The 22,069-nt window shown below is 48.1% G+C and overlaps 1 protein-coding gene across 1 annotated transcript in view; it reads right to left on the bottom strand.

Annotated features, from left to right (window-relative positions):
* Positions 1 to 22,069, bottom strand: part of LOC122373743 (opioid-binding protein/cell adhesion molecule homolog) — a 40,990-nt gene that overhangs the window by 5,794 nt on the left and 13,127 nt on the right. Inside the window, exons 3-8 of the mRNA XM_043352096.1 lie at positions 18,729 to 18,835; positions 8,331 to 8,516; positions 7,802 to 7,991; positions 4,033 to 4,120; positions 3,751 to 3,791; positions 208 to 327 (exon numbers count right to left, since the gene is read on the bottom strand). Of these exons, the coding sequence (XP_043208031.1) occupies positions 208 to 327; positions 3,751 to 3,791; positions 4,033 to 4,120; positions 7,802 to 7,991; positions 8,331 to 8,516; positions 18,729 to 18,835 (732 nt within the window). The remainder of the gene's footprint in view (positions 1 to 207; positions 328 to 3,750; positions 3,792 to 4,032; positions 4,121 to 7,801; positions 7,992 to 8,330; positions 8,517 to 18,728; positions 18,836 to 22,069) is intronic.

Below are 22,069 nucleotides of genomic sequence, written 5' to 3'. Positions count from 1 at the left end.
ATCTCAGTTAAGTATCACAATGGAAATAAGATCTTAAGAAGGTAGAACGAGGCTAACGCAACAAGTTCCGCCTAGCGGGAGCTCTGTCCTTGTGAATCCTTCCATTCAAAAGATTCGAACCAACTTTATTTTTTTTAAATCTTCCAACTTGTAGCATGTGACAGTTTGCTTGCGACGAGTATTTGTGACAAATATCAGCTGACTCACCGTTTCCGCGTGACCAGTAGTAGATGGCCTGTGGCGACGCCTCGACCCGACAGGCCATCATGACAGTGCCGCCGATGTGGGCTGACAACAGGGCATTGGTGACCTCCACCTGAGGTGGAACTGGCGACGGAGAGAGAGCACAGGTCAGGGTGAGAACAACGGGAGAGAGAGAGAGAGAGAGAGAGAGAGAGAGAGAGAGAGAGAGAGAGAGAGAGAGAGAGAGAGAGAGAGAGAGAGAGAGAGAGAGAGAGAGAGAGAGAGAGAGAGAGAGAGAGAGAGAGAGAGAGAGAGAGAGAGAGAGAGAGAGAGAGAGAGAGAGAGAGAGAGAGAGAGAGAGAGAGAGAGAGAGAGACGATAGGTGAGGTTCTGAAAAGAAACGCACCGAAGATCACGGTCGACGGTCAAATAAAAAAGAACGCGCAAAGTCCACGTTCTTGATAATTATCAATCCAGCTTTCCATTAGCTGCACAATGCACATCTCCCATGACGTGAAGCAAATAATCAATAATGATCAAATTAGATTTTAAATTCAAGGGTGTCTGATATTCAAAATAAATTCGTGCGGGTCATTAATGATAGCAAATTTAAAGGCAAAACAAAAGGACAAATTCACAATGGATCCGTAGTTGCCCTAAATTACCTGAGAAAAGAAGAAAGGTTATTGACCGGGAAATAATTCACACCAATACGTCTTGTTTCTCAGCTTACTGAACCAGTCCATGAACCAGTCCAAGCAAATGAAAAAAGCATGCCCTTTTTAAGCTCGAATCGACTTTTGTCTTTTCTCGAGCGTGCGTCCAAATCAAAACCATGTTTAAGCTAATAATTACGACGTGCCTAGTATTGCCGCATTATGGTCTACTCTCAGTTCCTCATTTGTAAGCCTAAGCGTACAACTTGATTGGTAATCGAGTTTTCACGGGGTGGTTCCCTCAGTGAGATACTTGAAAGCTCGAGTATAGAGGGTGACCGTGATGATAGGACGAAATGATCGGAATAATTTCTACAGCGTCCTGGTCCGTGGTCGCCGTTGAGCACGTTGCTCGGTGGTGCTTGGGGGGTGTCCAAATACTACAACCCACCAGAACCAAAAATTTCGAATATTTGTATTGTAAATTTATATGTAGTGTACGATATTGATGTCGCCAATGCCAGTGTTTTTCATAACATGAACAATAATGAACAATAGGTTTTAAAAAGGCTGCAGCATCTATGTAGAGTACTATAAAAATAAGAAACGTTACAGATTGCTATCAACGGTTACATGCAGTTCCATTACGAACGTCTAACCAGGTGTTTTTATTTTATTTTTTACCCGATGCTCGATGAAAAACATTTTAGTTACAAGGTATCTTTAAGCTGTAACAAAGACTCCGACAGTGTAACACATGGTCCTTTTTCTCTCTCCATACCAGGGCACATTTCCACCCAGTGAGCGGTTAACCCTAGAACGCCTAGGGGGGGGGGTTGTATCACCCCCCCCCCTGAGGTTTTTTCGAAGTGCACGCTAAACGGCTTGTCGTAGCGGGCTGAAATTTTCAATACCCTCTGGGGCAACCTTTGCGCATCTTTTGCCGAAAAAAATTGATCGGGTCATGTCAGGTCACGGAGTTATGACGTCATAAGAGGTACAGCCTCCGGCCAGATTTTCACAAACTGAGTGCCAACGCCCGAGGTTTCCTGCCGGTGGTACGGACATCGGTTGATGGATCGTGATGAAACTTCCCATGCATGTTGGGGCAAGTATTGGCTATCATATGGTATAAGAAATTTGACCGGGTCAGGTCAGGTCACGGAGCTATGACGTCACAAGAGGAACAGCGTCCGGTACTATTTTTGAAAAGCGCCCGAACCACTATTTTGCTAATTCTTGTCACCTCAATGGGAATATGCAGCAATATTAGCTTCTATAGGAAGCAAATGGACCTCCCAAATCCAAAAATACAATCAGATTTCAAAAATTTAAATTTTGATTTTTCGAATTTCTGCCGCCGACTGTGACCTTGCCGACTTCCGGCGCTCCCAACGCGCCATTTTTAGAGCTAGGGAAACGAAATACATACCAAACGATAGAGAATTGATTAAGGAACACGATAGTGAAGGTTTCAAGTCGATATCTCCCACCGTTTTGCCGCAATCGCCGCCGAAAGTTGAAAAAAGTCTATTTTTCCGAAAATTTGACCTTTGACCGGTCAAAAGTAGGTCAAATGTTGACCTAGGACCAAAAAATATACCACCAATCGCGAGATCTCGTTGAGAGCAATCCGTTGGTTTTTTCCGCTAAGCTCTACGACCTTCCGTTTCGAAACGCCAGGGGGGGGGGTCGTAACAACCCCCCCTGGTCGTTCGTGTTATGAGAAATGGCCTGGTCGTGCGAGGGTTAAGTTTGCTCTTTCTCGCTATATTGTCGCGTTTCATCCTGCTGGGCTCGTTGGGATGTGTGAAAATGCTGCAGTAAATGTAAGGTCTATATCTTTGGCAGCAGGGGTGGTCCTGGACGGAGGCCCATCTCAGCAGGGAGGATTGGTGATTGTGGCACGGTTTCTGCTACAAAAGGCCGTGCTTTCGGGTGGGAAGTAGCAACTTAACAGATATAAGCGAGCTGACGGAGATAACAAAGACCCATACAGTTTGGATTGCAGTGCTTAAGGTAAGGTGCCCTATTGTGTTATGAAAACTCAGGCATTGATGCTGTCTTTGTACAAGAGCAAATGAACCATCAATGTTTAACCACATCACACCTAAATTTAGGTACTTATTTTGCCCAACACAAATTTCAAGACCTCAGGTAATTTCAGTTTTCACGTAACAGTAATGACATGAAAAATGCTACATAAACGTTTTTAATTTATTTACCTAAACAAACGACTCGCCTGAAAACTACCGACCTTGCTTTGGCGAGTGCTCAATGCCGCGTCGGTGCGGCTTTCTTCTGGTGGCCTTTAATTGTCAGCCTAATCCGGACCGACCGACCGGCCGCCGGCCTACTGCACTCTCATCGGTTTCAATAAGTTTCCCATTTGGTCAAGCGGCTTACGCGTCTGGTAATCTCCACAGATCTGCGGTGGGCGTTTTTCCGCCCGCGCCGCAGCCTCCGCTTCTCTAAGCACGTTCGCCCGAGGCCATTTCAGCGGGGGAGGTGGAGGGGGCTGCCAGGATGCACTATCTAGTGATGAGACTACCGCTACGGATGCATTCGGCTAGAGCTGCGTTTATGTAAGCGCACAGATCACTCAGTAAAATTGAAAATTAATAAATTCTAACAGCTCTACAGTAACAAAAAGCTGCTATCACTTGAAACTCAAGCTGCGATTACGATGAGCTTAAAAAAGACTAAATTCAGGACATATTGTTCAATCATGCCGGAGGTCTTACCAATCGCGCATATGCGAATGCGCACAGCATGAGACCATCATATTTCTGTAATGTCCTATGTTTAAAACACAAGATAATAAAATGTAAATAGTTTTTGGCCCCGAGACCTCTGTTGACTTTAAACCGGGAGCTGTTACAAGTACTCGGTTTCCTCCTTGAATACTCACAGTTGACGGTCACCATCGTCCGCTTGCTGACCGGAGGCGGACTGAAAAGACGATACAAATATGTCAACGTGTGCGAAAAATATGCACACTGCCGTCAGAACATCACAGCTTTGTTACTGCACTTTCTTAGGAATGCAACAATCAATCTATTGTCGAAAAATGAATGACTTAACTAAAAAATTATTTTCATCATGTATCAATCATGCATCTTAGGAGTTTTTATTTCGTAAACATTAATATAAGTACCTAGTTACAAGCATCCCCAGTATCATTTGAACTTACATGCCATTGTTTGCGATGCACAGATAGACGCCCATCTCCGAGCGTGTCACTCTTTTGAGCTCCAATACTTCGGATGTAACGTGGGTAACTGAAACAAATTAAAGTCGTCGTTGTAAGTAACAAAATTATAGGTACTTTTGTTTAGTGATCTTGTACCTTCAGGGACGGTGAAATTTCCGCACTTGTAGTGGAATGCTTGGTGAGATCTCGTATATGTCTGACAGACCCCCCCCCCCCACACTTTGATCTGCGAACAGACGAGCCAGTCCGACCATTCCATCGCACAGTTCAGAGCAGGTTTCAGCACAGTTCAGTGCAGCTTCAGAGAGCAGTCAGTCCAACCCATTGGGCGCTAGCACCGGTAAGAAGAACCGGTCGGACCCGTCCACAGGTCAGAAAAGTCAGATGGGGTCTCTTTCGCCGACCGGGAGAGCTAGACGAGACTACAATAGTCTGTCCCGTCTATAGCCGGTCAGAAGTTCCCCTCCACCACCCCGGTCAGAGGAACTCGTCCACCGATCATAGTACTCCATCTACCTTCAGTCAGAGTTTCCCAATCCCCATCCACCGGTCAGAGTACCCCGTCCACCGGTCAGAGTGCTCTATTCAGTATCCATCGTCAAATTACTCCATCCACCTTCAGTCAGAGTACCCCGTCCACCGGTTAGAGTACTCCATCCACCTTTAGCCAGAGGCCCAGAGTGCGTACCTAGTATGTAAGTATGTACGTACCTACTTACTTTGTCCACCGTGACCTTCAGTCCGAGTCGCCCGTCCACCCTCAGTCCGAGTCCCCGTCCACCTTCAGTCAGAGTACCCCGTCCACCTTCAGTCCGAGCCCCCGTCCACCTGCTCTGCCCCGGCCAGTCCCGTCATCACCGGCCAGCGGCAGCGGCAGCGGCCAGATGCTATCGCGAGCCGGCCGCTCTTTCAATAAGGGCCGGCCAAATTTATCGCCCCGATTCTTAGGCGGCGCGGTGCGCGGCCGAGATTTTACATTTCAATGATTTTGTTGGCGCGCACCATTTCCGTCGCGGGGGGCATTGGCAGGTGAATGAGGTGGGGTTTCCACACCGGAGCGGCGCCGGCCCGGTCACCGACTAACGCCCAACTGTATCTGGATGGCGGGCGATTTGGGAGTAACAGGACTGGGCTGTGGAACTGCGATCTGTGATTGGTCAGTTGTGCGCATGAAACACGATATGGCGTCACGGAATTGAATGTGACACGATTCCGATTGGAGCACGACATGAGCGCTCGCGCCGCCGCGTTGGCCTACTGCACGTACGAAATATGTGCCCCATGCGTTTAGATAGATTACCAAATTTGCATTTTTCAGATTTAGACGATGTTAAACGTTGCGGAAAATAAACATTTCGGCAGCGGGTGGCAGCAGTCGTGCCGGAGGCGGAAATTGTTTTCGGAAGCCGTCACTGATCAATAGCCGAAGAAGGGGAGAAAGGATTGTATCGAACAGATGACGGACAGCGTGGATCAAAAGCATATCTAAAGGCACAACATAACGATAAGAGTGGCATATGCCGAAAATGCTTCAGCCCGCAAAAAAAAGATGTTTAAGTACAACTTTATATGCTTTTACAACTTTTTATGATGCCTTATCACCTGTCGTTATAGGTATCTCACATATAGCCTGTCGTTGATATCTCTCGCTCTTATCGCCATTATTGTTCTGTGTTTGAACTAATGTAAGTTAACCAAGTCGTGCAAAGGGTTCGATGACTCCTTGTAGCGCCGTAATGGCTTTATGGTTCCCCAGACTACAAGGCGATAGATTCTCCATTATACCCAGTGCAGTGTTTTGGATTCAGCCCCGGGAGAATGTCTGTTTTGGTCGTAAAGCTTCCCACACAGGCCATTTGGAGACGTTTGTTTGCTCCGAGCATTTCTGTGCTTAGATGATCACCGTCAAACTGAAGCTGGACACCTTTATTTTGTAAGGTAACCTGGAAGAATGAGTGCTATCCTATTCCAGCCCAATTTTCTTTTTGTAAAAATTACCGTTTGCTTAGAACACATGATAAATAGTTATCACTTATCACCTTATTTCACAGTGAAATAATTGTGATGCTCAGGTGGCAATTCTGAATGTCTTCGAAAATTCATACTAACTTATACAGGTATCGAAGCTCTTTTCACTGGGTACCGATTCACCATCTGCCGGTAGAACAGCGCAACTGGGATGGAGCAGACTGAGCGAGCCTGCCCGCCCCGGGCAGGCGGGAGAGACCGCCGCCGCTGGCGACAGGCGCCCCGATTTATTCCCGATACCCGCCAGATACAAACTTTCCGACATGAATGATGCGGCCGATTTGCATCTGTATGTGGCGTACCGGGGGAAGTGGCGGCACCTGGCCGTCCCCGTGATGAACCGACCGGGCGGATCCGCCCCCGCCCCCGCCCCCGCCCCCGCCCGTCGCCTGTCCGCCTCGTGGAGAGCCGCTTAGTGCCACTGCGGGGCTACTCCTGCAGCCTTTTCACGCCCAACGTGGCTCGTTATGTTCTGCAGAGTGATGGAGCGACATCGTTGATGGTTGGAACAAATGACCGTGTTAAACGCTTGTGAAAAGAAACATCAGTAGATCATTCTAGTGGTGAAGAGGTTTATTTGTTTTGCCACCGGATCTATGCTAGGCATTTGAAGAAGCCTGTGACCAAAATTGCTCGGCAAATGTTCTTACTAGTTAGTTACCAAAAACAAGAAGTTAGAGCTTATCGATGATTACTGTAGAATGCTCATTGCTCATTTGTGCAACTGTCTATGAATTTAGATCGTATTTCAAGTTTCAACACCCACTATCGGACGGTGTGCTGCATTTATTTTGTACGCTGTGTTAACATAAAAAACCGGTCGTTTTGTCCCACATCGCTTATAAGGCTCACACTCGGCGTGGTGCAGCAGCAAAAGCACCAATCAATCCATGAGCGGAGTCTTCGTCCTTTTCGCCTTGCCAGCACTAGCACCCAACCTCATGACGACGCAGTCCAGCTATGTGGGGCGCCACTGTTGACCACGGGCAGACATCAACCTTCTATCCATCCCGCTCGAACGCCACATTCCCGTATCGCCCTCTCGACCAGCAGCGGGTCAGCCACATCCAGCCCGAGCTCCCAGAGAGCCTAGCTGACGAAGCGGCTCATGTTTTACAGCGCCGGGCATGATGGAATGGCTGGCGACACGGGCACGGATTACGAGACATCGGCGCGGCTCTTTCGCTCTCTGAGCCGGTCGTGGGTCGCCGATGGGGGCGGGTCAGGACCGGCCGGGTGGCACAGACAAGCTCGTGATGGGACACCCGGCGCGCGACTGAGCCTGTTCGCTATGCCACGGTGCTTATCACAGCCGCCAGAGCGCTGGTGATGGCATGCACGGTGGGATGTGGGTGGAAACGGGGCTATGGTGCCGAATGAATGACGGACAAAATGGAAGTTTGCCAAGCGCGAGGCTCAACAGACGGCTATATCTGAACTAATTTTCTGTCGGGAGCGAAGAACATTATACATCCAATATAATTCAGGATGAACGAAAATTACGTATTTCTAGGCGAAAAAGCGGGGTAGAATAGGGGAAAATAAAAGCGAAATCATTAGCATACTCGAGTAGATTTTATAGCAAAATCTCATTTCTCTAATGAATATTAACGTCCCTTGTTTTTTATTCCAAACGAAGTCACTGATCCTTGCTTACCTTACAAAGATAGATAAATACACATATTTATACCCACTTTCCATTCTCTGTGCGCCGACTGACCTTTTTCTTTGCGCGGGCCGTCCTTGAGCACGATGTCCTGGCCGTCCTCCCGTCGCCAGCTGATGGTCGGCGGAGGGTAGCCGTCCGCCTTGCAGTGCAGCCGCGCACCGGCGCCCTCGGGGATGATGATGTCGCTGCTCGTCTCCGAGGTGACGATGTCGGGTGGCACCACTACTTCCAGCAGGCCCACCTGAGACAGGGACAGGGGCACTGGGTGTCAGAGCGCGGCACCGACCGACACAGGGCGGCCGACGGCCCTCTCCTTGGGGTACCGGCATAACTGATGAAAGTATGCTGCCAAAAATTCACTTGCCTTTGTCTATTCCATTTCCAGCCCAATGAATACATTACCTATTGAAAAAGTGAAAGCTTCACAAAACGGTACTATCTAACTCGTAAACATGTTAAATCCATGACCCATCATAGCCCATATTTGTATGCCAATATAACCATCCACATTCCACATACCCAAGCCCTGACCCATACGAGCTTGGAAGTCTCCGCGTGTGTGACGAGCGACACGACTAACCTGGTAGCGCATGGGGTCCGTGTTGACCTGGCACATGTAGGGACCGCTGTCCGACTGTCGTACGTTCCGCAGCGTCAGAGTCCACGTGTTGTGGTCACTCTGCGCGACGGAGAGACGATTGAAGTGCGTGATGACTGCGTTGTGGATGGCCAGAATCGCCTTGCTATCAGACTTGATCCAGGCCACCTGGTGGAGATGATAAGCACGTAAAACGTAGATGTTAGTAGAGAAAAGCTGTGCAAAATGAATAAAACACATACATATAAATTAAATAGGGTTAATGTCGTTTATGTTGAGTGATTTTGTCGGTGGCTAATTCCTAGCATGAGGTTCTTTCCCCACGCCATGCTGTTTTTTTACCGTGCCTATCGGACCCAACAAAAAGAAATACAAGATGAGTCAAAAACTTTAAAAAAATCCTTACATCCGTAAACAATAAAACATTTCTCGACCTGAGCCTGTCTCACATGGTTTGAGCGGCTTGAGGTCCTTGTCGTGCTTTTATAAACACACACTAAGCTAGGAACAGTTGTGTAAACGACGCTGATGATATAACTCTTGAGACAATAGGTTCACTAGTGAGGGCAGCGGGAGATGGCGCCGCAGCCACAGGCATGTCGGTGTCACTGGGATCGTGGCACTTGTCTCCTGTGTGGTCTTCACGCGGCTAAGGACATCTGACCTCGGCCCCTGCACAGTGCACGCTCACGGAACATTGCTGTTCTCCGTAAGCTGTCCGGGGCAGCTCAGTCATGTGTGTTGTCGGAGGTGATGACGGTTATGACAGTTGCCATGGGGTCGATTGCACGCTGCAGGAGGGAGAGACGCTATCTCTCGGGAGAGTGATTCAGAAGGATGACGACTGGTCTAGACGCCAATAATCAATCGTACTTTAGTCTGCGCACGGAGTACTGTGCCTGGAAGTCACCATTTTTCAGAGTTGACGACTGACCTTGGCGCAGAAATTGTGTCTGAGTCACGCCCGTGCCATCGGCGGCGCGAGTCGTTTCTTCTGCTCGGTGAGTCAGTCCCTCGTTAAATGGTCTCACAGCGTGGTCCGTTGAACTCCACGCTACTCACGCATGATTCGGACTGTCTGCGCTGATTCTTTGTCTGGCGCGGACGAAATGGGCTTAGAGATGGATTTGTAGGAAATATGAAATGTGGGTGTGCTTGTTTCTTTATGTTCATTGTCCATGTTTGGTCGTAATTGTAATATTTATAGTAACTCATGGTCATCGATAGTTAAAGTCGTGTTTTGTCTTTGTGTTGCGGCTGGGATTGAGGCTGGCTGTATCACATAGGCGTAGGAACGTTTTCGAAAGTGGGGGGGGGGGGGGGCCAGGGTCCCAGAGATCCAAAACCTAACCTACCCCCAAAATCCGATTTCTCCTCGGATTTCGGCCACTTTGTTTTCGCAAACATGCTCAGAGGTAAAAAAAATAGAGACAAAAAAAAAAGAAGAAAAAAATTGATTGAAATTTCAGGGAGTCTCCACTCTCCCGTCCATAAACTCAAACTGATGGACGCGTTCCCCTGTCCTCCGCAGCCGTTGGCACCCATGCAAATTCCAGAGGCCGTAGTAATAGAATGCTTGTAGCAGTAATCATTTGTATATACGTATTTCGGACCGGTTTCAGTGCATTCCAGCATCATCATCAGCGATAAAATCACATAAAACAAACACTTATCGTTTCACTTACATCGTTAACAATTCGAATTCGCATTAACATCATAGTTCGTGACACATTTTTCAAATCTTCCTTGAAAAGCGATACACGACAAAAGTACATCACATGCATAACACTTTGGTGTACTCAATACAAGAATGAGCGCCCACTGTTTGTACTAAGTAACTACATAGAGGGGTACTGCTGAGAACTTATTATTCAGAGCAGGTTTGTTCTCATGAATGTGCAAAGATTCCAGCAGCCGTAGGTCAACCTCTATACTACTTCTGGCAATGATAGTAAAATCAGCGATGGTTACAGGTGAATCACAGGTCTGTTTGTGATCGCGTATAGAAGACTGTCTGGGAGTTAAAGCCATTTCTCCAGTTCGGTCAGAAACCCCAAGGTGTTGCGCTACTCTGGTTTTAAGTCGGACAAGGGTGGAACCGATGTACGCCTCCCCACACGAGGAGCAACAATATTTATAGACAACACCAGAGCGGCAGGCCTTGGGGACTCTATCCTTGAAATGGAAAAATGAGCCGACAGTTAATGTGTTATGGAGAACAATTCTGGGGTCAAGATACGGATAATAGTTAGACAGTAGATCAACCATTTCTTTTTGCATACCCAGGGACTGTTCACCAAAGTAGGGAAGTACAAAATATCTTTTGAGTTTTGGCACGTTGAAGAGGGGTAGCGTGTTTGAGTATTTCTGGTTTAAGAAATTCTTGATGCACAAGTTGACAAGGTAGGCGGGAAACCCATTGTTTCTAAAGAAGGTTTTTAGAAAGCTTAATTCGTTATCGAACAACTTATAGTTCGAGCAGAGCGTGAAAGCTCGGAAGATGGAAGACTTAATCACTGAGAACTTGACAGTCTTTGGAATACTACTGAAGAAACTGAGACCTAGACCAGTGAACGATGGTTTACGGTATACAGAGGTACTCAAGCGTGACCCATCCTTAGAGATATTGACATCCAAGAAAGCAAGTGTTCCGTTTTTCTCTACTTCTTTCGTGAACTTTATTTTCGGGTGACGTCCGTTGAGATAATGAAGGAAACTATCGATATGTGATTGGTCATTAAAAACTAAGAAACAGTCGTCAACATACCGTCGAAAGTACTTGTTAACGATGTAAGTGAAACGATAAGTGTTTGTTTTATGTGATTTTATCGCTGATGATGATGCTGGAATGCACTGAAACCGGTCCGAAATACGTATATACAAATAATTCCAGAGGCATCCAGCAACTTTTTCATTACGAGCAAGCGTGAAACGTGCAAAGCGAGTCTTTTCAATATACCTATAAAAATCAGCATGAACGGCCCAGCTAGGCTCAGCCAGGCCTATAACGTTTTAAGAGGTTTTATATCAGCGACCACTGCAACTGGGCTGATTGACTTTCACTTATCAGAGGCCGGTGTGGGACTTTTAGACGGTCTGGGCCTTCAGAGGCCAGTTTAACCCTCCACGGCCCGGTCCTATAGGTTTTCTACATACGCGCTGGCCGAGGGGGCGGGGGGCGGGTACGACCCCCCTCGCCGTTTCGCCCCAGGTGGAGCTAGCGCGTCGCGGTAAAACGAGCGTGTGCGCCGTTACGAGACGCAGAGATCGATACCCGATTTTATGGTCCTAGGTCAACCAGTGACCTCTGACACCGTTCCGTGCTTCTATCCTCAGGATACTGAAATCCTTCTCCTCCACACCGCAACCCCCTCCGGGCTGGACAGGCAACTTTATCTCATGCGGGCTGCTCCCTTGGAGCGGCACCGCTGCTCCCGAGGGAGCGCACCCCGTAGCCGGGTGCAGTGAGTGCCTTGGGGCTGGGTGGCCTGTCCTCTGGACGGGCTCAGCCCCGGCCGACTCACTAGGGTGCCTGCCCAGACCAATGTCTCCCTCTATGTATATCCTATCATCCTTCCGACTCTGAAATGGTCTCATTGGACTGAAAGGGCCTAACCCAACAAAACAAACAAAAACCGGTGACCTCTGAGGTCAGGTCAAGTGCCTCAAGGCACGGTTCCGTTTTTGGTGAATAACTTCGCAAAAAATGGCCGCAGAGCCGCGATTTTGCCAGCATCGTGTTCGCCTCTCTCAGGCGCGTCGAATGATGTACTTTTTGTTTGGGTGAGGTAAACTTAGGGTGTTGACCTCGGGTCACGGTCAGGTCGGCGTCCCCAGGTCACGAAATTGGTCGAAGGAGGTCATGTCGCATATCATTCGATTCGGCAGGTCTTCTTGAGTCCATAGGTGGCTTTCCCGACTCGCTAGCTCAATTTGATCGGTACCTAGTTATTGAAGAAAAACTCTTATTTCCACACACTTATTTCACACTCTCTTATCACACTCTCTTAAACACACTCTTATTTCCAAAGGTACCCATGAACAAAAGGCAACCTTTCATTTGTAGCTAATTTTGAATGAAATTGGGGAAATTGTAGGTAGGGTAGGTGCATAGGTCCGTCCAGAAAAGGCAACCCTGGGATTTACATAATTCTCCACCCCTGTCAAGGTCGCATTAATCATGCAATATGTATATTCACCAGATACACACCCACCTTTTTCGCAAAAAAACTTCTTATATCCATCTCATTTCTAAATTCTACCTGACTCAAACCAGATCTTAATCTTAGTGCCTTGACCAGATCAACAAAACGAAACCGGTTGGCGCAATAAACATATCAGATATGTCTCTTCTGCGCTGAATTTGAAAATTTACGCGCTAAATCGCTAAACTGCTGCATGTTTTAGACGGTGTTAATTCTACCTGCAAAGCACAGATTATCCGTGACAGAAACGGCACCGTGGCCCATCTTTTTGTGTTTAGTTGGTTGAATCGTGTTTAAAGTAAAGAGCGAATCTCAGACATTGGAGTGCTCTCAAAAGTGGGGGGGGGGGGGCACACACATTACTGGCCCCCCCACTCCAAAATGGTGGGGTGGCCGTGGCCCCCCTGGCCCCCCCGGTTCCTACGCCTATGCTGTATCATGTTATTTAGTAGCTTACCTGGCTATTTTATGTTACCGAGCGCAATTAGGTGGACTATCAACCTCAGACAAGTCCAACGCAGAACGAACCCTACCAACAGCAGAGATGCATGTCATCGACGACAAACCGATCCCACTAACCACTGTAACCCGTCTGCCATCAAACCCTGACAGGCTCCTGCGGCAGGTCATTATCCTTCAGGTCGCAGTCATGTACCCTGACTGACTATGCGACGACAAACCCCAGGCGTAGCTAGGCCCCTGACCGACCTCAGACAGACCCGCATACAGTCCCCACCCCTCTCACCGCAGACAGTACTACCGCAGACCCTGGCGCCACAGAGAACAGACCGCTGAGTTACGGATACACGATTCCCAGAAAGGTTTAATTATTTTCTAGCCGTTCAGCTCCCGTTTTCATCAAAACCACGGCTCGCGGGCGTGGCTGCTGCGATCTGAGTCCGTCGGCGGCAGGCCTGCTCTGTCGATCCTGTGTGAGGCTATCGGTGGGGGTATAGGTGGAGGGGGTTGGGTTCTGCGGGCTCGGTCACCGCGGGTACGCCGTACTGGTCGCCGGGAGCTGGTCGCCTCGGGCACACTGTGCTGATTGGAGTAGGTGCTGCCAGTGTAAGACGCTGAGCAGCCGTGCCGAGGCAGCTGGAGTCCGCCCGAGGTTCGTTGCAATCAGCCACACGGAAACCACCACCGGATAATCAGTAAACGGTTATAGGAGTAGAGCTTTATCGGAGCAAAGCTGACCTGTAGATAGTTATTGAAGCGTCCCACACTGAGCGCTCACAACCGCAGGATACGGCAAAGAAGTGAGTATCGGCGGGCGGATTATGGATAAGGGATATTCTTTTGATGGAAGGTTGAACGGGCAATATACAGGGTGTTTCACTAAAAGTGTCAAAAAGTAAAAGGTCATAATGCACATAATAACAATGTTTTCTAAGGAAATTTGCATATCATTTTATCCGCAATTGTTGGACATTTGAATATATAAAAACGATATCACCGTCACTCAAACCTATTCCACACATCTGCCCCTTCTTTTGATGCACCGTTTCGGCACTTGTCCGGAGGTGCCTCACAGCCCGTTTTCATCTTCAGCGTCCAGACTGTCGGCAAAGCCTTGAATTGTGCTCTTCAGCTCCCGAAGTGATGCGACTTGAGTCTTCCTCAGCTCTGCGAGAGCTACTGAGTCACTGACCAAACCAGAGGCTTAGCGGTGACAGATCGGGGCTTCGCGCCGGCCAGGGGCGGGCGGCGAGGCAGCTGATTATTCGGCCCAGGAGCTTCTGGTCCAGTCAGTTCCTGGTGGCTACAGCCGTTACAGTGGTTGATTTTAATAACTTGTAAGGCCCTGGCTATTTCTGATGTTGGAATTAGCTTCTTGTTATCTTCAAAGGCCCTCAAAAAGACCCTGACCTTCTCAACGGTTTCCGCCGAGAGGTGGGGGCAACCCCGCATTTTTTGGACTGGAACCGGCATCGAAGGAACCCTTTTAAACCTCTCAACAAGCCCTTTGAAACTTTTATAATCTGGAACGTAGCGAGGTGAGAGAGTAAAAAGTTTCCTGAAAAGTCGGCATACGGTTTCAATGTTTCTGATGGCACCAAATGTACATAAGTGTAATTCACCCCTCCTGTTGCGGTGTAAATAACTGTTCTTGTTTTGCATAAGGAAAAAATGACTAGTAACTTTGGCCTCCTGCCCTCGCTCCGTATGAGTGTAAAATATATCTTAAATGGATAAATAATAAATGTCCAAAAATTTGCAACAAAGCCACGTGCGCAGCCACGTGATTTTCATATTCTATATATCTTTAATAAGCATTTACTTTTTGACACTTTTAGTGAAACACCCTGTAGTCCAATCAAATTGTTGCGCTGCAGCCAGTACCCTGATGGATAAGCGATTTGGAGCATCCCGGGAATAAACAACTCATATTACATTATGTAAGGAGCAATAACTGATAAACGAAAATGACAGAGGCTACTTACTGCCTACTTATTCTAAATGTCTAAATATTATCCCAAAATACTATTTCTTTACCTTGTTACTAATAAGCGACGCCAGCACATATTTCTTGACACGCTGGAACTGCGGTCATGTAATAAAGTGATCACTGTCACTTCATCTAACCGTGAAGTGACCGTTCCATAGCCTTGATTACAGCCGTCTTAAACCCATGCCCACAACAATAATCCTTAGACCAAATTTCTAGTCTGGATATCAGCGTCCATAACTTGGTTTCCCCTCCACCTGTCTCTGTTTTTCGTGCGCCTGACAGGCTCCGAGGCTTGTGTCGACCAATCTGCTTCAAATGGTGCGTTACCACCGTAGATCGGTCAGTGGCCGCACGCCGGCGGCGGTTCTCCAGATTAGTCAGTTCGCCATACATCTCCGGTCCCGTACTCTGCCCGGAGTAGGCCGACCGCCCTTGGGCGACGGTCCACGTCGGTCTTATGCCCCGGGGCGGTGTCCACTGCTCCCCTCCTTCCCACCAGCCGCTCCAATCCCGCGGTCTCTCCGGCCCTTCGCGGTCTTTGTCTCCACACGCCATTACGCGGCGGCGTCTCGGATGTTTGGGCGACACGAAAAATCAATCGAGTGTTGCAAGCGTGTTTGTTTAGAATTGGTGTTTGGCTACTGACACTCTGTGTGCATTGTGCTGGAGAGCGGTGATGTTTTGCTTTTGATGCCGACCGGACGACCGAATGATCCCATCAGTTACCAAACACTCTGTAGGTGTTCGTCGGCTCTACTGCACTGTGTAATACGATGAACATAAACTATTGATGCGCATTAACCATTTAGGGACAGAATTACTGCCTTAAACTTATCGCTAATGCTGCGAGAGGAAAGCGTTATTTGTTTTGCAACTATCAGCGAAATGATCGTCAAAATGGCACTATTACATTCAGCATCTTTTAACGAGCACAACTCATATACTGCACTTTAATGCAGTTTACTAACTCGCTGGCGTGTTTTCACGACGATTAGACCACGCAGCAAACATGACTTTTGACTAGTTTAGAGTCATGCCCGTCTACATATCAATTGAAAAAAATATTAACAAAAAAGTGTTTTTCAAAAAGTCTGCGGTTGTATCGCCCTGATGTGCCCCATTTAACCCCACTCCCGAGGCCTCAGAATAGCTCTGCTGAACCTCCGCCTTCGGAAACTGACCACTCTTGACGCGGGCAATGTGTAGCTGCCAACGCAAACGGACGGCGCGCCGTCAGGCGGACGCCAAAATTAATAATTTGGTTAATGGTTCGCTTCAGAAGTTAACTGCTGAGCGTGCAGGGTTCGGAGACGATCGACTGGGGCGCCGTTGGTGCCCAAACAGACGTCTCTCCCCCGTCCGACCGGAAATGGGTGACACACGCCCAGTCAGTTCAGGTGCCGCCAAACAAGATCGTGTTTGCGCTACCACTGCGCTGCTTCTACGCAAACAGCGCTATTATTTGATAATGCCTTCAATAATAATTGTTTTATTTCTACTCTTTCGTCCAGACCTTTATTCTTACAATATTTTTTATACTCTTAACACTTGAAGTTCTATGTTATGATAATTTTTTGTACTCGTATTACTTATTTGTTAAAAATGCATCATAAAACAAGAACAGTGGTGCAACACCATCAATAGTTACCTTGAATTTAAAGGTTATGGAAAGTTTCCCTGTATCGAATAGGGCAGGTTTCCACAGTCTGCGACCAAAACACATTTTATTGTCGCAAGAGCACGCCGTGACCAAAAACGACGTAATGGGTGGTCGTGCGCCACTTACCGGCTTAGCTCTCACATAACGCCAGAGGCGGTGCGATATTGCTGGGAGCGTAATCAAATGGGATGTTTCCCGCCGCGTGCCGACTGAACCACGTCGACGCGAGCACGCCCGCACGGCCACGTCGGGAGAACGCCAGCGCCGTGCTCTGACCGTGCCGCCGTCGTCGCGTCGACAGCTAATGGCTCTAACCAAATTATATCGGGCCGTCATAGTTTTGCAGCCGGGATCTGGCGGTGGACCTGGCCGCGCAAAGGTTGTCGGCGCCATCTGGCGGCCGGCTGGCGGCGTAATGCAATTACTCTGAGCGGGGCCGAGACCTATATCGTGCTCTGGCCGGGACTGCCCCCACCTCTGGTGCTCTGAAGAGGGGTCCATCCGTTATTGGGACCGCCATCGGGTTCCGGCCTTCCACTGGGGCTAGATCGGTATGAAATGCAATGTAAGAAGCCGGGAAGCTGTTGCTACAACTATAACGGCCAAACGTACGCCCGGTTGGATAAATTTGTAAGTTTCTGTGGGTGCAAAAACATGCAAAAATGCCTTTGTCCAACATGCAAAAATGCTCACATAGGCAATATGAATGGGCATTTGGAGCACTTAATTATTTGTCATTTAGGAACACATAATTTCAAGTATCTGTCCAGCACGCAGTGGTCTTACGCCGCAAACTCATAGCCTGTGATCACGTTCGCTACTGTAAGACGGAGAGAACATCCGACCAATAACCTCCAAAACAGGACCGCCTGAGCCGCAAGGTCTGAGATCGCGCGGGAGTTTCGTCATGACGCTATTGGCAGCGAGCGCTGTTTGGAGAGCGTCTGTTTGTACAGTGCGAGGAAACTTCAATCTGGTGGTCAGCGCTGGTCAGTCACAGCCGAGCGGTCCTTGCGTGGTTTCTATTTTAGTTTTGCTATATATCCAGAGCCAAAAAGGTTACGTCCGGAATGAATCCTAACGTGCTCCAATGTGGCACTTTATATGATTGGTGGGTCGTATTCGGAGTCATAGAAGCAATTGGTGCAACCAGGTACACCGTTAGTGAGGTTACATCATGAGTGATGTCACCAGACGAGCAAAAGACCAAAAGACCAATACCAGATAAGTCAGTCATTATTGCACGGGCCTCTGAATGGTATTGGCATGAGTAAAAACGTGTTAAGCTTAATGCTGATCGTTATTTAAGGCATCTCTCATATATAACAGCAGAAAGGGAGCGTTATTGGAAAAGTAATGGCAGCTGATTACTTCCAAACCCGGCTGCCTAGCACACAGCTTTCGACGAGGGATAGAAACCACTCTTTTAGCTGCCAGCTTGTTTCGGCACACACTGATGAACAATACGTCTTATTGACTAGTGAGGCATTCAATTTGTTTGGAGCTCATTTTAGGGAAACCAATAAGTGTCATACCCAGAGCAAATGCCGGGCTAAGTCATATTTTATGCAGAAGCACCACTCTCGTTAAATGACTTGACGAAGACTAACAGGTTCTGTTCTTGAGTGTGGTAGGCATCATATTTAAAAAGCACATAGTTGGCTTAAAAAGGCAGTAGCTCGTTCACGACGAATCAATGTTATCTGTGAATAGCTTGTGCTTCGCCAGAATGTTATAACGCATTAGTCTTTTTTAGAGAAAGTAAATCCTTCATTTGTATCTTATAATAAATTCGTTTGTCGTTATTTAACGACTTCCGATTCAAAGTTTTATAATTACTTATATTGCTTTAGACCCAACTCTCAGAAAGCAAGGGAGGCGGACTCAGTTTACTTAGTTAAGAACGGTAACCACGTTTCTGCATTTGGTCACCCGGTTCCTCTGAATAATAATCCCGCTCGGCTGAGACCGATTGCCGTACCTCTGAAGCTGATCACTTTGTGTCCTAATTAACTAATTAAGCCCCGCTGATACCGATCTCGTGTCTGTGGAAGCTCTCTCACCTTGTGGCCGCCGAGATGATGCACCACGCAGGTGAAGGTGGCGTCCCGACCCTCCGGAACTGTGATGTTGTTCAGAGGCCTCTTAAACTCCGGCTCCAAACCAAAAGCTGACGAAAGGAAGAGGAGAGAGCGTGAGACTCGGAAACATTCCGTTTCTTAATTTGAAGCTCACTGGAGTGAACAGATAAGACACTGGAAGATACGGGAACAATCGATTTCTTCACTGGTAACAGAACTGGGAAAGTACCAGACAAGGAGGCATTACATTTCAGGGACATTCCTGTTTTATGAGTATAAATTCAAATAAAAAACTCCCTGAAAACTATTATTGCGTATTTCGCGAAGTGATCAGATAATTTCAGATTATTTGATATTGTTTAAAGCATAGATAACAGTAGAACTGTTAACCATGCTAATGTTCTACTGTTATCTATGTTTAGAGCTATAACAAGGACATGAGGCAAATAAAGCAGCCACGTTTAGCAAGAAAACATGGAGTAAGTCATTAGAACATCTCATGCACAAGTAGAAAACAGAGACACTGAGTAGCGACTCGTGAGAGAAGACGGTGCTACAACGTAGCCGAGATGCCGAATGCCGATAGACAAATCGACCGTATACCTGTGTTGGTATACTGTGCCGCCGCGCACCCGAGCAATGCGGGCAGCCTACCATTACATGCTCCGAAGAAAATGCCGCACGGCAGCTGCCGCTTCGAAACAGAGCTTCGACGTGTCGCCTGTTCTTCTTGATAAAGAACTGCAGTGTATATTGCGTGAGTTGCAACAATATTATGGGTTAATGGGTACCTAATATTATTTATACTTGAAGCTTCAGCGTGCTTAAAACTATAATTCTGTCTGATATCTGAGGGTCATTCCAATACTTTTCGATCTCTTGACGGTTCTTCGGCCGGCACCAATGAAGTATGAACCATGCTTTCTGAAGTTCTTGCAACATCTAAATCTCACAGACCACAGCCAAATCTCTCAAATTTTTTTATTTCACAGCATTGTTCGCCCGCCTTCTGTCGGCCCTCAGCGTCGGCTCGCGTCCAGAGGAGGCTGACTTTGTAACAAGGTGACACCCTATATGGCTCGTCTCACTGAGATTTCGGCTGTCACCCGGTCCAACCGGGACTCGAGCGAGTGATTTGGGCACCACAAGGTGTCATTCATCTTGGCACTGTCAGGCGGCCCACCTCGACCCCGTTATATATTAATGACCCGCTGGCCGGCGGTGGTCAAATCTGTCCCTTAGCAGCGCTGGACGGATGATAGTCGGGATCTGTGGGCCGGATTCGGTCAGGGAAGATGGACTTTGCGTCAGTGCGGACCTGACAGCGCCCGTCGCTGGTGCCGGCCGGAGCCGGGCCATGAGCTGTGTGGGAGGCGGGTAACGGTGGGCTGCCGCGGCCAATTGGATGGAGTTTGGCTGGCTGACCGATCTCTTGCACAGCTGATTTGATGCATATTTCAAAAGATGATCCTAGTTGTACCGAAATTTTATAAGAATAATTTGTTTGGTGAGTCAATCTCTTTTTTTTCTTTTAAATAAATGGACAAGTCATCTGGCAGCTATCGCCCACGCTTTCTTTGGAAGGACTTTTGCAAGTATCTGAACCGGATTGCTGTGTAGGGCAATTCCGCAGTTGATTTACTGGTATTAGCGACGTCCAAAGTCCCAACACCGTTTAAGCGCAGCGCAGCATTCGGAAGTCATTTGCTCATCAGCCTTGTAGTGCTTATGGGACTCGTGGACATAGGTAATCGTGATAAATGACGTGCAATGCGCTCAATTATAGCTCCGCTCATGATAGCTTTTTCTGCAGCTGAGTATCGTAATGCAGCACCATCCATCGTCATTCTAGCGATGGCAAGCTCCGAGCAGAAGTGCACTGCATCTGCAAACAGCTGACGGCTCACCAAGTGGTTACTTCCTAGTGGCACTTGTTAAATTCTCTTACAGCGGTTTTCGCAGCCGTTCGGTCTACAAAACTGTGAAGATCCATATGTTCTGCGTACTTTCTCTCTGTTTAGATTCCCGACCATGTCATTACCACAACTGCTTGAAATACTACTGTCTCATCATCTCATCACGGTTATTGTCTTCACAGCTGGCTGCGCTTTTTGCTCGCAACCGCCGACAAAACCAAGCCAGCGCTGCCGAACCACGCGCCTCTGGTACTGTGGCGAGGGAAGGATGGAGGGGTGCCTCAGTGCAGGGGCACAGACAAAGGGTAGCAGAGTGTCAGTCTGCGGTCACCGCTCATCAGGAGAGCGGCTGCGGCGGCTGCCGGTCCTGGCTAAATTATTCATCAGCTCAGCTTTGTGACCGGGTGTGTGCCGTGCTCAGTGGCCGCCGTCTTTCGATGCATCTCAACGAAACAAAAACAGCGCCCGGGGCGACTTATATGGCCGGGAGGGAGAGAATACTAACGCACGCAGTGGATGTGGCGGCGTCCACACACTGCCGCAGTCACAACAGGTCGACATAAGACAAACAATATCATATATTTAAAGTTTTAACTGCTATCTCTAAGGACAGTTTATAGTGGTAATGTGGTATGCATTATGCAATGTGCAAGCCCGATTTTTAAATACAGGCTGAAGATAAGAGCTGCAAGAGAGATCAGACCAGACCTCAGACTGCATTCGTGGTCAGTTCTCGTTTCACACTGTAGCAGCAGTCAGACCCCACCTCAGACTGCCGTCGTAAACTCTAGCACTGACGGTCTACGTTAGTAGCAAACGGGACCCAAATCATCAGCAGCGGCCAAACCAGACCCCAAACAGCCACCAGACTTCAGCATCACCCAAGACCCGGCGGTGGCCATCCACCAATACCTACCGTCTCCACTCTCCATCGTCACACCACGGTGGACCAAATTAGCCGCGACAGTCGGCGGGCGGTCGTACCGAGACCGATCACCGCAATGAAATTGATATGGTCACTGCGCGGGCATCGGTCCCGACGCGATTCATTTAGCTATCGACAGGGTAATGGAGGCATGGGAGGGGCGGCGCCCAGCGGCCGACAGCCGCTGAGTGGTGCGAGTGGGCCGCAGACGTGAGAGCTGCCACACACAGCGCGAGAGGGTGACCGAGGAGGCAGAGGGGAGGGCGAGAAAGGGGAGAGCCAGAATGGGAGGGAGAGGAGAGAAGAGGGGGGAAGAGAGAGGAAGATAGAAAAATAAAGGTAAAACAGAGAAATGGAGAAACTAAAATGACCAAAATACAATAAAAAAGATCTTTACTCAATTGGGTCATATTGTCTTCTCTTTTTGTCATATGCTCTTATCACTTCCAAGGCCATTTATAGAAGGTACAGTCACTCCCCCG

Source organism: Amphibalanus amphitrite, unplaced genomic scaffold (genome assembly GCF_019059575.1).
Source record: "Amphibalanus amphitrite isolate SeventyFive unplaced genomic scaffold, NRLGWU_Aamphi_draft 001544F_arrow, whole genome shotgun sequence".
NCBI classification, from domain to species: Eukaryota; Metazoa; Arthropoda; class Thecostraca; order Balanomorpha; family Balanidae; genus Amphibalanus; species Amphibalanus amphitrite.
This window is presented reverse-complemented; position numbering and strand designations above follow the sequence as displayed.